Source organism: Chanos chanos, chromosome 10, assembly GCF_902362185.1.
Source record: "Chanos chanos chromosome 10, fChaCha1.1, whole genome shotgun sequence".
Lineage (NCBI taxonomy): Eukaryota > Metazoa > Chordata > Actinopteri > Gonorynchiformes > Chanidae > Chanos > Chanos chanos.
In genome coordinates this window covers 32,128,779-32,142,636 of record NC_044504.1, presented here as the reverse complement: position 1 = coordinate 32,142,636, position 13,858 = coordinate 32,128,779, and the positions used below count along the sequence as shown (strand labels likewise).

Below are 13,858 nucleotides of genomic sequence, written 5' to 3'. Positions count from 1 at the left end.
CAGAACATTGCAGTAATTGAGGCGAGACGAGACAAATGCATGAGCAGCCATACTTAGCACGGGCCTAATTTTGGCGATGTAGCGGAAGTGATAAAAGGCCCTTTTGGTTGTGTTCTTGATATGAGTGACTAGCGGAAGACTAGAGTCAAGAATCACACCGAGGTTTTTAGTTCTGGAATTTTGAGAGATAATGCAGTTGTCAAAATTTAGGGTAAGATCGCTAAAAAGATGCTTATGTGTAGGGGAGCCAGCATTTCAGTATTTCAGTCTTGCCTGCGTTAAGCATCAGGAAATCTGAAGACATACAACCCATAGGTGTGAAAATTATATCTTAATTTCTTTACATTTGTTCAAGGTTTTTTGTTCTGTTAATTTGATTGGCTGATTTTGTAAAAAAAATAAATTTAATTATTAATTATTATAATTAAGTGAAGAACTTTTTTGTGCTGTTTTTGGTTCAACACGTCACTCTAAGGATGACCTGAAGCAATGGCTTATATCATGTAAAATCTTCATAGTTCTATTTTGTTTACTCATAAACACACAGTATGCGTTATTTCTACCATGCTATAATTTTTTCAGGTCTTCATCGATGTCTCCGTACACAGCGTGGATCTCCAAGATCTCAGATACAGATGTTGTCCTGGCTCCTATGGGCTCTGGTGGAGTAGTAACTGTGGACATGAGTGGCTATGTGCGGTTATGGGAAACTGGTCTGGACAACCTACAGCGCTCCCTGCTGGAATGGAGGAACATGATCGGTGCAGAGGATGGCCGGCCCGTACAGGTAAAATTCTCTTGTTCTCTGGATTTTAAAAATCTTACATGAAGACCATGGTGTAATGAGAGCATATTTATTAAATGTTAAGGAAAATTAGTTCAGGATTAACCAATATAAAATCGTCTAGTATAGATTGAATATGTCTTATATTTGAATACCTTTTTAATATGAGTAATGAGAGCATATTCACTTGAATGACATTTAAGTGAAAACCCATTAATGACATGTTTGCCCAACTTTAACTTGTATTAAAGTTGAAAGAGATGTCTTTTTTCATATATATTCAATATAAGTTACTTTACCCTTTTAACAATATTTTGGCAGTAACAGTAAGAAATTGCCAATAACACAACTCTTGGTTGTGGAATTTCATTGCATATAGTCCACTTTCCTGTTGCTCAGATTCAAATTCTACGTCAACTTTTAACCACTAATTGTGAAGTCAGTTCAGATTTGACCTGAACCTGGGTATATACATCTTACTAAGCATAATTTATTAAATTTCTCTTTTACTTTCCTTCTTGCACATGAAATTTCACTTTTACCACTAGATGCCAGATTTGTTCAGAATGCTCCTCCTCCCATAGGACAAACCCAGTGAATTACGTTTTACCACAGTGCAGTACAGCTTACCGCCACAAGGCAGCACTCTTACATTGGAGATTGGTGGCACTCTTACATTGGAGTTATCACCCAAGAAAATCCACAAGGCCAAAATATGAGTATGAGCAACTAAGTTGCTATAAGTCTCTTTTCCATGAAAGACTGCCAGAGCTAAGTTTGTTTGTTTTTCCTTTCCTCTCTTTTAATGTTTTTCTCTTTAAATGTTAACAGTTTAAGATTTAACCAGTTCTTTAATGCAGAGTTTTTTTGTTTGTTTGGGGTTGGGGTTTTTTTTTTTAGGTTTTATTAAGCAAATATCTTGTTAAATCTGTGTAATGAAATATTTAGTGCGGGAAAAAAAAAAAAAAACTGCATTGAAAATCAAAAAACTGCTAGGCTAAAGCAATTCGCTTCATCACGTCCTACCGCATTCGGCACATTACGATTTTTAATAGTAAAAGCTCAACAGGAAGTAGACGTTTCTCTCATCTGGCGCTGAGGGATTTTTCCAGCTTTTCTGTAGCGACCATTGAATGCTGGTGGATTTGCTTCTCAGATGATCAGCAGTGTAATGTAAATGAGACATCCAATCGCTGTGGGTCAGAGCAGACGCGGGCGTGCTGTGATCGGCGCAAGCCGACGGATTGCAGTATGTTTACCTAGTGTAAAATATCACGTGTGAGAGGCTTTATTCCTACAGGGATGAGAAGACAACTGAGCCTTACTGCTGAACCGCTGCTTTGAAGTACGAGCGATGTCTTGCATTCGTAAACCCAGAATGTTGCTCTAGTAACTTTAAGATGTCCTTCAAGACTGCCTCTGTTTATCCAACGCGCTGAGTTCAGCGCTCATTCTCTGATTTCAGTTCGGTGAGCGCAATCTTGAATCACTTGTATGAATGAACCTAAGAAGGCACAATAGAGTTCTCCGTCTCTAAGGTTATTTACCTTGGGAGTGGTTAAGAGGTGAACATTCCTGGTCTCCTCTGATAGACAGACCTGCCAATCATTTGCCTCTAAACTTTTCTACCAATGTTAACAGCACTCAGGTGTTCTTTGGGTGATACGTGAGTGTGAGGTGTCCATATGCAGTGTGAAAATCCTCCATCGTACACCGCAGCATATGTGTGTGTGTGTGTGGGTGTGCGTGTGCGCATGTGTGTGTTTGTCTGAGGCCTCACACACCCAAGTCATCTGTTTTTAGCCCGTAAGTACACAGTGAACCCCTCAGGGGTCGGACGGCAGAGATCCTGCAGCCCAGACGTCTGCTTTGATGGGACCCTTAAACACACAACACCCCAGCAACTTATTTTTACATCAAATATTTACACCAAATTTCAGTCTCCTCTACCTCTTAGGAGATCCTTTGAACCTTACTTTGGAACATAGTAGCACAGGTACACTGCAGAGTTTGAGTCCCGTTAAGTTGTGATCTTGCCTTCGTATCTTCTGTTTCTGTCTTACACACATTCTCACACACACACACACACACACACACACACACACACACACACACACACACACACACACACACACACAGAGTTCGGATCTGGTATTGTCTTGAGGGCATCTTTTGAACACAGAGCTGGGTCCACAGATCTCCTGGTAGGCTCAGCTGGAGTTTGTCCTCTACTCCACAACAGGGTTAAAGGAACAGGACATCCTGGATTAGGCACTGTTGACCTTTAAACTCTTACAGAAAGAGAAAGCTATCGTCTGAGGCATCTTCAGCACATTCTCACTGGTGATTGTGTCTGATTTTGTATTGCTCTTTGATATTTTTATACTCTGTTATGGGTTTTTCCCAGGCAGTCATCATTCAAGCGAAGATTCAAGCTTCTCTCCAGACCATTCTAAAAAACGTTTTGGTAGACTTTCTGAATTAAAAAAAATATCATTTTGAGTTCTAAGTAACTGAGTTTGATGGAGAGATTCCAGTCTTTGTTTCCAACATGGAAAATGACTCTCGTGGAGGTCTCATGGAATCTGTGCCATCTTTCTTTCTTTCTTTCTTTCTTTCTTTCTTTCTTTCTTTCTTTCTTTCTTTCATTTAGTGAGTGTTTTGCTATATCTGTCCATTTTCCCCTCTTCCACCTTCCTCTCTACTCTTCTTTTCCTCCTGCAGAAATGACTTTCTCTGTCTTTAACTTCTAGCTTTCTTCCGTTTTAATTCCTCTCTTAACTCTTGTCTTGGCCTAAGTTCGTCGTCTTACACGTTCACTTAACTCTGTCACTCCCTCGATTCTCTTCCCTTCCTTTATTCACTCGTTTGGTTTTTTTTTTTCCTTTTCCCTGCGCTGTCCCATCAGTGCATTCCTCTGAATGTCACCGTTGCTGGAGGGCTATTGTAGGGCATTCCTCTGCCTGGAGGGCCGGGGCAGGGGGGGGGCGAGGGACTCAGCCGAGGGTGTCCTGTTCTCTCCTCCTCTCTGCCCTGTTTCAGCCCTCACTGAATTAATACGCTCGTAAATCTGCCTCATTCTCGCTGGAACCCGGGCCAGCCCGCCTGCCCGCCCGCCTCCAGAGGGATTTATGACGGAGGTCTGAGATGGGAGAGAATCAGACTCCCCGGCTGATGCGACTACCATCATTTTCCCAGCATGCAGAGTGGCAAAAACAAACACCCAAACAAATCATTTCGCTTCACATCAGTGACCGACGCAACTGTAAAGCTCTTCCTGCTGTTGGGTCAGGTTTTCATCTGTTTGTTTTTTAAATGAACTATTACTGTTCACACATATCATAAAAAAGCATGTTTAATAAAACATACATCATATCACGCAAGGCCTCTTTACACCACAACATTTCGTATATGCGTTGCAGCAGGAACTCCTGCATAGAGTTTAGAGAGTTAAAGGAAACAGCTCCGTGACTACACACTAAGACACCGTTATTGACAGCTCGAGTATGTGTCAGGGCTTGACACGTGGAACAAAAACAGCATCTAGAGAGCTGTGTGATGACAGTGAGTTCAGGTTAGTCTGTGTGCTACTCCAGCAATGTTATCTGGAGCTTCACACAAACACACCATGAGCTCATTGTGTTGTGTGTGTGTGTGTGTCGGAGGGGGGGGGCAGCAGCTCACTGTCCTGCCTGGAAAGGAGCATTATGAGGTCATCACAAGCTGTCATCATCTCTCACCCTCTACTGACACACAGAACCGCCGATGCCTCTCTCTCTCTGTCTAATTAAAGACAGTTTGTGTTGGAATGCGAAGCTCTCTTTTTTTCCCCAACAGTTAACGTCAAGACTATGGAACTCCCACCAATGTTGCAATAGCAAGGACCTTAATATTGTTCCCTGAGGTAATCAATCCGTGCTGGGCTTCCCGTTACGTGCTTATGTCGGATTCCTTTAGACCGAACATGAGATGTCTGTGAAGTTCACTTTCGGTTTGTGTCCTCTGACAGAGAAACGCGTGGCTATGAGGGTTATCTTTCTTTTGTTATGGATTTATGTAACTGTATTGGACTTTAGCCACGCATATATAGTAACAACATGATGGATGGTGAAGGATGTGCAGGGACTCCGGATGCGTTGACTATTAATGCCAGGAATGCCGTCTAGTTCTGACACCAAAGCTGGCCTGACGTCAGCGCTGTCCACAGCGCCATGTATGTGCCCTTGTGTCGCATATAGAGATAGAGTTAGAGAGAGAAACGGAGAGATGCAACGTGAGAGTCCTGTCTGGAAGTCACTGGTCAGTTTTGGAAGTTACCGGTCGCTTCGACTCACTCTGACTGGCAAAAGCTATGAGTGATGACATCAGAAGCGTTTCCCCCCCCAAGGACAGGTTTTGAGCCTTATTAGGAGTGAAATGATGTTACTCTTTCTGTTATAAGCAACAACAACAAGAAACCTATATATTCTGATTTTGAGTCAGCTACTGAAGAAGCTACTCTCTGCATTCTTCTTACTTGCAGCAGTATAAAAACAATAGCATACCTGATATGTCTCGGAGAGATACCTTGTCTGATTTGTACAGTGTTCTTCAGTGACCTGTTCCACCCCCCTGTGCTGGCGTTTCAGCGTTGTATGTTATCCTTGGAAGGGGTACCAACTGCTGAAAAGAGGGCTACCCTAGTCAGGGAGAGGGGGCAGGACAATAGGAGCCCTGATGGAGGTTTGAGGGACAGAGGTTGGATTATCTGATTCCAAAAACATAACACAAGATAAAAGAGTAAGGGTTAGAGACATGAACCTTTTACCCCCTAACCTCTGGAACATTCCGTCCGGTGTCTGCAGATGAGACAAAGAGATCAAGGGATTTGTATTCTTCAAGTTCCATGTTAACAAGGAAGATACACTGAAAGAGGCAGGTGTGTGTGTTTGTGTGTGTGTTTGTGTGTTTGTGTGTGTGTGTGTGTGTGTGTTTGTGTGTGTGTGTGTGTGTGTGTGTTTGTGTGTGTGTCTGTGTGTGTGTGTGTGTGTATCTGTGTGTGTGTGTGGATGCAGATATGATTACGCCGAATACTGTAACGGAAATTTGGTCATGCAGTCTAAGTTGACTCATTTAACAGGTTCTTGATGCCGCTGTGGTTAGCACTTTGACCATGTGCTCACGGCTCAGGAATGGCCAGTCTCACTCGATGCTTTCTGACCCCTTGTGAATCTGAACCGGAATGATGCACATATTAGTCCTCATGTATGAACATGTGAAGGGCTGCAGCAGCTGGGTAAACTTAGGTGACAGCATTATGGAACATTCCAGCGTTCAGTATTTGGCTGGGAGCTGGCAGGGCACATTCTCCCTCTCAGTATTGTACCTGAGGCTGGGAAAGATTTACTTTTCGTTAAGCTTTGACAGTTCACAAAAAAAAAAAAAAAAGAAAAGAAAAGAAAAAGAAAATAGATCTTGGCTCCCACTGTATCCTGCATAACTTTTCAAACTCAAAGTCGTTCACTCCGAATTTTATTTTCTATGCTTCGCCTCTTGTACTCGACGCCCTCGTTTGTATGATGAGGTTCCAGAGCGACAGGCTGGCTTGTTTTAGGACAAATGATTTTTAATAAGAATTAGATGAACTGTAGGAGGTGTGTTGTGAATATAGCAGACTTTGCATTCTAGAAGAGTCTATGTAGTTTTCGACATGCTTTGGTGCCCATTTTATGGGTTATGGTAGGGCACTAGCGCGTCTTCGTTACATAATGTGTGACTAGACTGTAGAGTGGAGTAGGTGAATGTGTGAGTGAACAAGTGTGTGTGTGTGTGTGTGTGTGTGTGTGTGAGGGGTAAGTCAGGCTCCTCATTAAGCAGTGGTAGTCTCCAAATGCCTGGGCATTCCTCACATTCCTGCCCTGGCTCATGCTCTGCCCACTGGGCCAATGAGAGCGCTGTGGTCAGCCTATGTGGGTCACATTATGGAGACAGAGTGACTCTGACCTATCTGAGGGTGTTCAGGACAAGGAGCGGTACTGGGTCCAACTTGGGTTTGGAACAATTACAGAATTCATGAGTTCTGGGAGAATAAAGCTGTAGAACTCACATATTTTCCTTGTTTTCAAATGTTCTAAGTATTCCAGGAAAACAATATATGCATATATATATATATATATATACAACACATTATACATGTATAATTGACACTGTGCATCTATAGCATGCAAATGAGATGTTGATTCTCAGGTCAGAAGAATTCTAGAGGACTCTATTTGCCAGTTAGTGTCTGCACGCGTATGTATCAAGATCGCTGAGAAGTATCAATAAGCTAATGCTGAGAAGAGGCCTCGTATTTCTGTGCGTGCTCCAACTGTTCTCGTTTCATGTGTAAAAAGCGCTGAGTATCAGGGAATAAAGCCGCAGGACGGTTACGCGAGAGACGTGCTGTGTACGCTTGGCACCGAGGAGGAGCGCTTCCCACCGCCGCGATGATGTCAGCCGGTTTGCTTGGACACGGCGTCCAAGCCGCACGCGAAAATGAAACCGAATTTAATTTCGCAGAACCCGCCAAACACCTCGAGCAGCACGGCCCTTGAGCGCACTACCCTGTTTGGACTGGCACGCATGCCTCCCCACTTTGAGCTCATTTGGCAAGAGTAATGACGTATTTACGGAGCGCTCACGAAAACCACAGGTTCCCTCCAGGCCCTCTTCTCACCTGTGCTTATCCTCCTTTTTATGTTGGTTGATGTTCTCGATCAGATTGTTGACAGGGGTATTGCTGTAACTGGCTCTGTGGCCTACAGGATAACAAATTGAGTGGCCTTAGGGGACTTTGGTAAGTGGAAAGAACTGTGAGCTAAATCACCGTAATAGTCCTGGAAAGAGCCGTAAAGTAAATAATAGCGATATTAAATTCTTTATGCCCCTGCCTTAAACCACGGAGTGCTTTCGTCACGCGTTCGTGCGTGCGTGCCTACATGTGTTTACGCTGTGTGTGAAAGAGCATTTGCTTGCGGAAAGCCTGTGAAGTTTTTGTAGGTAATGTGTAATTCTTCTTTGACAGTAATTGGTTCAGAAATATGCATTAAGTGGGATAAAGAGCTAAGATTAGAGGGATGGCCCAGTTCCTCTAATCTCAGGGGGTGATAAAGAGACTTTAGTGCCATGGGATGTGACACACTGTGTCTGCGCTTCAAGCACCGGAGCCAATGTGTGTTTGTGCAATGTTTATACTGCATCCGTGTACATATGTGTAGCATATGTGCGTAGGTGTGTCTGTGTAAAAAAGCCTGTGTGTTGTGTGTGTGTGTGCATACGTGAGTGTGTTTTGGTCTGCCGCCCTGTAATACAGATGTTTAATCATTAACCCACACTGGCCAGTTTTAATGAAACTGGTTTGAAAAGTCAGCTTGGTGGGGAAGGGGGGAGGTTTTTCGGGGGGGGGGGGGGGGGGTTGGTGTTTTAATGAGAGCTTCAATAGCGTGACTGAGACAAAGGTGTTCCTGTGGAGGGTTGAGGCCCCACTCTGTGCTAGAGAAGAGCCAGGACTGGCTAGAATACAGCGCGTGAAACCAGCTCTCTGGGTTTACTTTGCCTTTGTCCAGTCTGAACAGTGGAAGATTTTCTCCTGACTTCTCTCTCTTTCTTCTCCCCCCGCCCCCCGACCTCTATCCTGAGGCGCTGCGGCTCGGCCGAAGCTTATCTCGCTAAGCTTATCTGCCTGAAGTTACGCGAAGTGTGCAGAGAACATAGCAACAGCAGCAGCAGCAGCAGCAGCAGTGGCTTTGAACAGCAGTTATGGATGAAAGCCTGATTGGCTTTTATGCACACTTGTCTGTGGGTTTCACACAGGCAGGAAATGAAGTCATAAGTGGAAGCAGAGCACGAGCGAAGTATTTGAAAGTGCATATACCTCTGATAATCATGACGTTAACAAATTTACATCAGCTTCACCAAAAGCCCCAGTATTCACTGAACAGACATCGTGTCGCCTTTGCCACCGCCAGGTCAACTGTCAGTCCATCTAGGATCCAATTCAGTTGGACTTTACATGCAGTTTACTGGCAAGTGGAGCTGGAGAGCGGATAAAGCAGGTTAATATTTATGGTGCTCAGTGACTGAGTCTTGGCTAATTTAGCGCCACGTCAAACGCAGCTCCGTCCTCAAGATGCGCAAATCTGTCACCGATTCACTGGGGAAATGAGAAGCAACTGTGTCCCTTAAGACACACCAGTTGCCCCTGGCCTCATGTGAACTCAGTCCTTGGTTTGAATTATTAAAAGGTAATTCAGCTGTACGAAGAGATTCTCAATGGAGCGCTGGCTTTTGAATGAGGCCCCGCGCAGTCGTGAGAGGCGAATCTTACGCGGACTGAAACTTAAACCGCATCACGAGGTGTTTCGTCCCAGATATTTAAGAATCATCTTGTGCTGACAAGGCACTTGTGTGCATCTGATCACAAGAGCAGACTGTTAATCTTTAAGCCACGCCTGCAGTGTCGGTAATCCTTTTCTCTGTCTCTAAAACACACACACACACACACACACACACATTATGTGCTAGGTATGAGGGAGATCAGGACTCATCTGTTTACGAAACTGAAATGTTATTGTGGACTGAATTCTGAGGCACTGGCTGTCATATTCCCTCAGCAACTCCCATGACTCATGCTTCACTTAGATTTGTGTCATTGAACATGAAAGGCATTGACACAGCACGGTGTGACTGATGTGAGTTAATCTAAAAAAGCTGCTTTTATCTGGCTCACTGATCTAACCTAATTACAGTGGCCAGTGTACTTTATCCAGAAATAAAAAAAATTTACAATCCATGAAGGAGCACATGTTCCATTACAGCTTCTACTTACCTAACGTAGATGACCAGCAAATAGATGTCGTTGTTTGTGTGTGTGTGTGTGTGTGTGTGAGCATGTGTGATGTGTATGGTTGGTTTGTTGGATGCAGGCCTCCTTGCTGAGGCCACCTGTGCTGACAGTGGAACCAGTTTCCAGGTTTGTGTGGTAAAGGAGCAGCCCCAGTCCGTTTCACAGAGCAGCCCCCCTCCCCCTCCCCCACCCCCACCCCCCACAGAACTTAGTGTGGTTTGCTATCACTAACCACCTCTGTCTCCAGTCACCCCCACCCTGTAGCCTCTTACAGTGGCCATATATACACAGACTTAAAGTGCATAGGAATCAGACTCATGGACGTCTGGAGTGAATTATCAGTATTGTCTGATTATTTAGTTGTTTTTTTTTGTTATCTTTCATTGCTGTACTGGAATAGTGCCCTGAACTGTGATGAATTGGTTCAGCGCACATGTTTAAAGCAGTGAGGTCTCGTTGTCTCCCATTCACATAGAGATAGACAGAGAGATACAAATGTAGGTTTGGAGGAAGGTCAAAGGCATCAAAGTGAATGTACTTTCTGCATCACTTCACAGTAAATGCACAGTTACAGCATGTGAAAGACTGTCTGTTCTTTTAACCCATCTGTACTGATATCACTCATTAAAAAACACACAGGCTTGGACCCTAAGGCAAACTGGTCTCACTAGATTGTACACTGTTGTCTCAACTGTTTCTTCTCAGGATGACTCAGCAGAGTCGTCCACTCCCCTCCCTAGCACTTGGATGGGTCACTTTTAACTGTGTTTTCTCAGCTTGCTAAAGTTTACAAAGTTTCTTATATGTTGTTATCAGTAAACAAAAGAATCTGTTCTCGCTTTTTTTGGCACACATTACAGTTTTTCTCATTTCTGAGTGCTTTTAATCTGAACTTGATGAGCACACAATGATGACCTTTGTCTTTGTTATCTATTGCTGAGGAATAGAACATAGAAACACAGTATGAAATGTTTGTTATTTTTGAGATAAAGAAGCTGGCTATGCACTTACAAACAGAATGCATGCGTTAGACTCAGCATTCAGACAATACCCATGAGTGACACTTAACTATCCAAAAAGACTTAGAAAGCCTTCTTGCTCAGAGGCTGTTTACTTGTGGAGCAAAGTTGTGGATCAATCCCTTCATCAGTAGAGAAACATTATTCTCTGGATTCAAACCTACAACCTTCCGGTAACTAGGCTTTTTTTTCCCCCCCGTTTCCACCACTGCCACTACCAACCGCAATATCCACGGGAGTGAAGAATTTAAGATAATGTCACCTAGTGCGACACTGAAGGAAACATTTGACGTATCACGTTAAAGATCTTTTGTTCAGTGTAATCGCTCACAGCTTGCTCAGTGGCCGAGTGCAGAGGGGTCATGGGAAAGCCCAGTTGCTCATTACGGAGCAGGCATTAAAGTGGGCCTTTGGTAACCGCTGATGATTTTAATGGCTGTGTGAAGAGAGATGAGAGAGAAAGGATAAAAGTAGATGTTAAGACCACTTCTGAATAGGCCCTGTTATAAGGAGGTCATACGCAAGGGGGGGGGGGGGGGGGGGGGGAGCAGGCAGATGAAGGAGTTTCCGTCTCTCTCTCTCTCTCTCTCTCTCTCTCTCTCTCGTTCTCTCTTTCTCGCTCTCTTTGTGCCTCTGTGTATCACAAACACATGCACACACACACACTCTCTCTCTCTCTGTGCCTCTCACTCCCACACACACACACACACACACACACACACACGCTCACATGTAACCTGCTCCATCCTCCCACAATGCTTAGGCAGACTGATCTTATCAAACGCAGTAGTCTATAGCTTAACCACAGCTGTGATCTCTGTTTGGGGACTTTATCATTGACTTGACTGGAGATGCATACACAGGTCTTGCACTGTACCTGGTGGAGACTTTCCACTCTCAGTTAAAGGAGGGAACATTCTGGTGAACTGGTTGATTCCACATGCCTGTCTCCTTAATCCAGATCACCATCCAAAGGGACAGCGGTTTGGATGTGAGCTCACCCAAACATGGCAAGATTGACCCCAACAACGCACCTCACGTTGGGGGCAACCAGTGGGCTGGAGGGACAGGTGTGTATTGTCCATCATGTCAACGTCACACATGATCACATTAACATAATTAACGGTAATCTAGCTAGCGCTGTATCCCAAGTGTACAAGCAGATCCATCAAGATGGGAGAGTTTTCAAAAATCTTCAGTGGTTTCATGCTTCATATTTACATACTGTTTTCTGATCATGTTTTAATGTAACTTGCCTGTAATGGTTACAGTAGTTGATAATAGTTTCCCCAACGATATCTTGTATTTGCCCTCCACATTAGCAATATATGACACAATATAGCTTTCTGTCTGCTATTGTACAACACTGGAACTGAACACAGGAAGTCTATTCCCATTTATCAGATAGCATTGAATATAATTATCATAGCATTCATTATATAGCATTTATTATAATCAACTTTAATCAACTTATTTATTATGTTGCATTTACTGTAATTATCTGAGTATTTATCACATGGCATTTTTTATAATTATTCATTGTAATCTGTATTTATTGTAATTATTGTGAGAGTATGGTTGTCTGTGGTAATTCACTGTCTTGGCCTGTAGGGGGCAGAGACACAGCTGGTCTGGGGGGGAAGGGAGGACCCTACCGTCTGGATGCTGGGCATAAAGTCTACCAGATCTCCCAGGCAGAGAAAGACGCCGTGCCTGAGGAGGTGAAGAGGGCGGCCCGGGAGATGGCCGAGAAGGCCTTCAAAGAGAGGTGCTCTTATTTCTCCTTTTCTCTGTCCATCCCCTCTTCACCTGACTTCGTCATTTTAAACACCCCACTCAACGCTCCCATCCTCTGTTATAACCAAAGGACTTTTCACCCAAAAAATCCAAACCTGACCTAAGTTGACCATCACTTTAGAAGTAGGACATTAGATAGTCTTTCCAAATATTTACCTGTGAGTAAAGCTGAGAGCTCTTGAAAAGCCCCATTACCACTTTCTTTCTTTCTTTCTTTCTTTCTTTCTTTCTTTCTCTCCTGTACCCCCCCCTCCTTTTCTTTCTCTTTTTCCTGTCTCTCCATCTCTGTCTTTCTCTTTTGGAGTGTATGGTGTCAGGTACGGGGGGGGGGGGGGGGGGGGGGCATACCTTGTCAAAGGACGAAGGCTCTTAAACACATTGCACGGCTGGTTCACTGACTGAAGCTGAGACCACAGAGGGCTCCACCAAGACACAGCTATCTCAAATATGCGCCAGACCAGCCCATGATGAATACTACGATTCATGAGAGTGTGTGTGTTTGTGTGTGTGTGTGTGTATGTGTCTGTGTGTGTGTGTGTAAAAGAAAGAGAGGCTATAGGCATGAAAAAGGTCTCTGTTCTTCACTGTGTACTCCCTCAGGCTTCCTGTGTGTCCTTACTCCTGCCCTGACACTGGCTGCATTCACATTCACTGAGCCCATCCACGTTCTCACTATAGATTACTCTCACCTGCTGTCTGCTAGACCTGGTCACACGTGCACGCACACTCACTCACACACACTCACACACACACGCGCGCGCGACCGCACACACACACACACACACTTACACACTCACACACAAAACACACACACACATACTTACCCATTCACACAGACACACACACCCACCCCCCACACACACACACACACAGACACACACACACACACAGACACATACACACAGGCACAGGTGAGGTGGAAAAAATCTGTGCAGGCAGTAGCAGTAAACAGTTCTCAGTATGAAAATGAAGCAGTAGTGTTTCTGTCTGCCACTCTCTCTTATGTAACACAGAGGTCTGTATCCTTAGGTATGATACTGGAATGCAAAGCCCTAATATAGGCACATAGCATTTGGTGTAATTTCAGCTAGGAGTCAAAATGTTACATTACATGATCCTCCTTTCCAACGTTGCTGTTTTACACAGTGTTCTGTTCTGCTCTCTCCCCCTTCTCTCTCGTTCCCTCTCTTTCTCTCTCTATCAGTCTGTTTCTGTGTTTGGTGATTCGTTATTTGGACTACATGCTAAACGCCACGTCCTCGATACCGAAATCAGAGTAGAAACACAATCGTAATCGTCTGTCGGGGTTTTTACAGGATGTGGGATCTTATTTGCCTCTGATATGTGTGTCTGTGTGTGTGTGTGTGTCTGTGTGTGTGTGTCTGTGTGTCT

The 13,858-nt window shown here is 44.1% G+C and overlaps 1 protein-coding gene across 1 annotated transcript in view; it reads left to right on the top strand.

Moving 5' to 3' along the window:
• vwa8 (von Willebrand factor A domain containing 8) overlaps positions 1-13,858 on the top strand; it is a 59,475-nt gene that overhangs the window by 34,657 nt on the left and 10,960 nt on the right. The window contains exons 37-39 of the mRNA XM_030786889.1: positions 583-787; positions 11,631-11,739; positions 12,281-12,437. Of these exons, the coding sequence (XP_030642749.1) occupies positions 583-787; positions 11,631-11,739; positions 12,281-12,437 (471 nt within the window). The remainder of the gene's footprint in view (positions 1-582; positions 788-11,630; positions 11,740-12,280; positions 12,438-13,858) is intronic.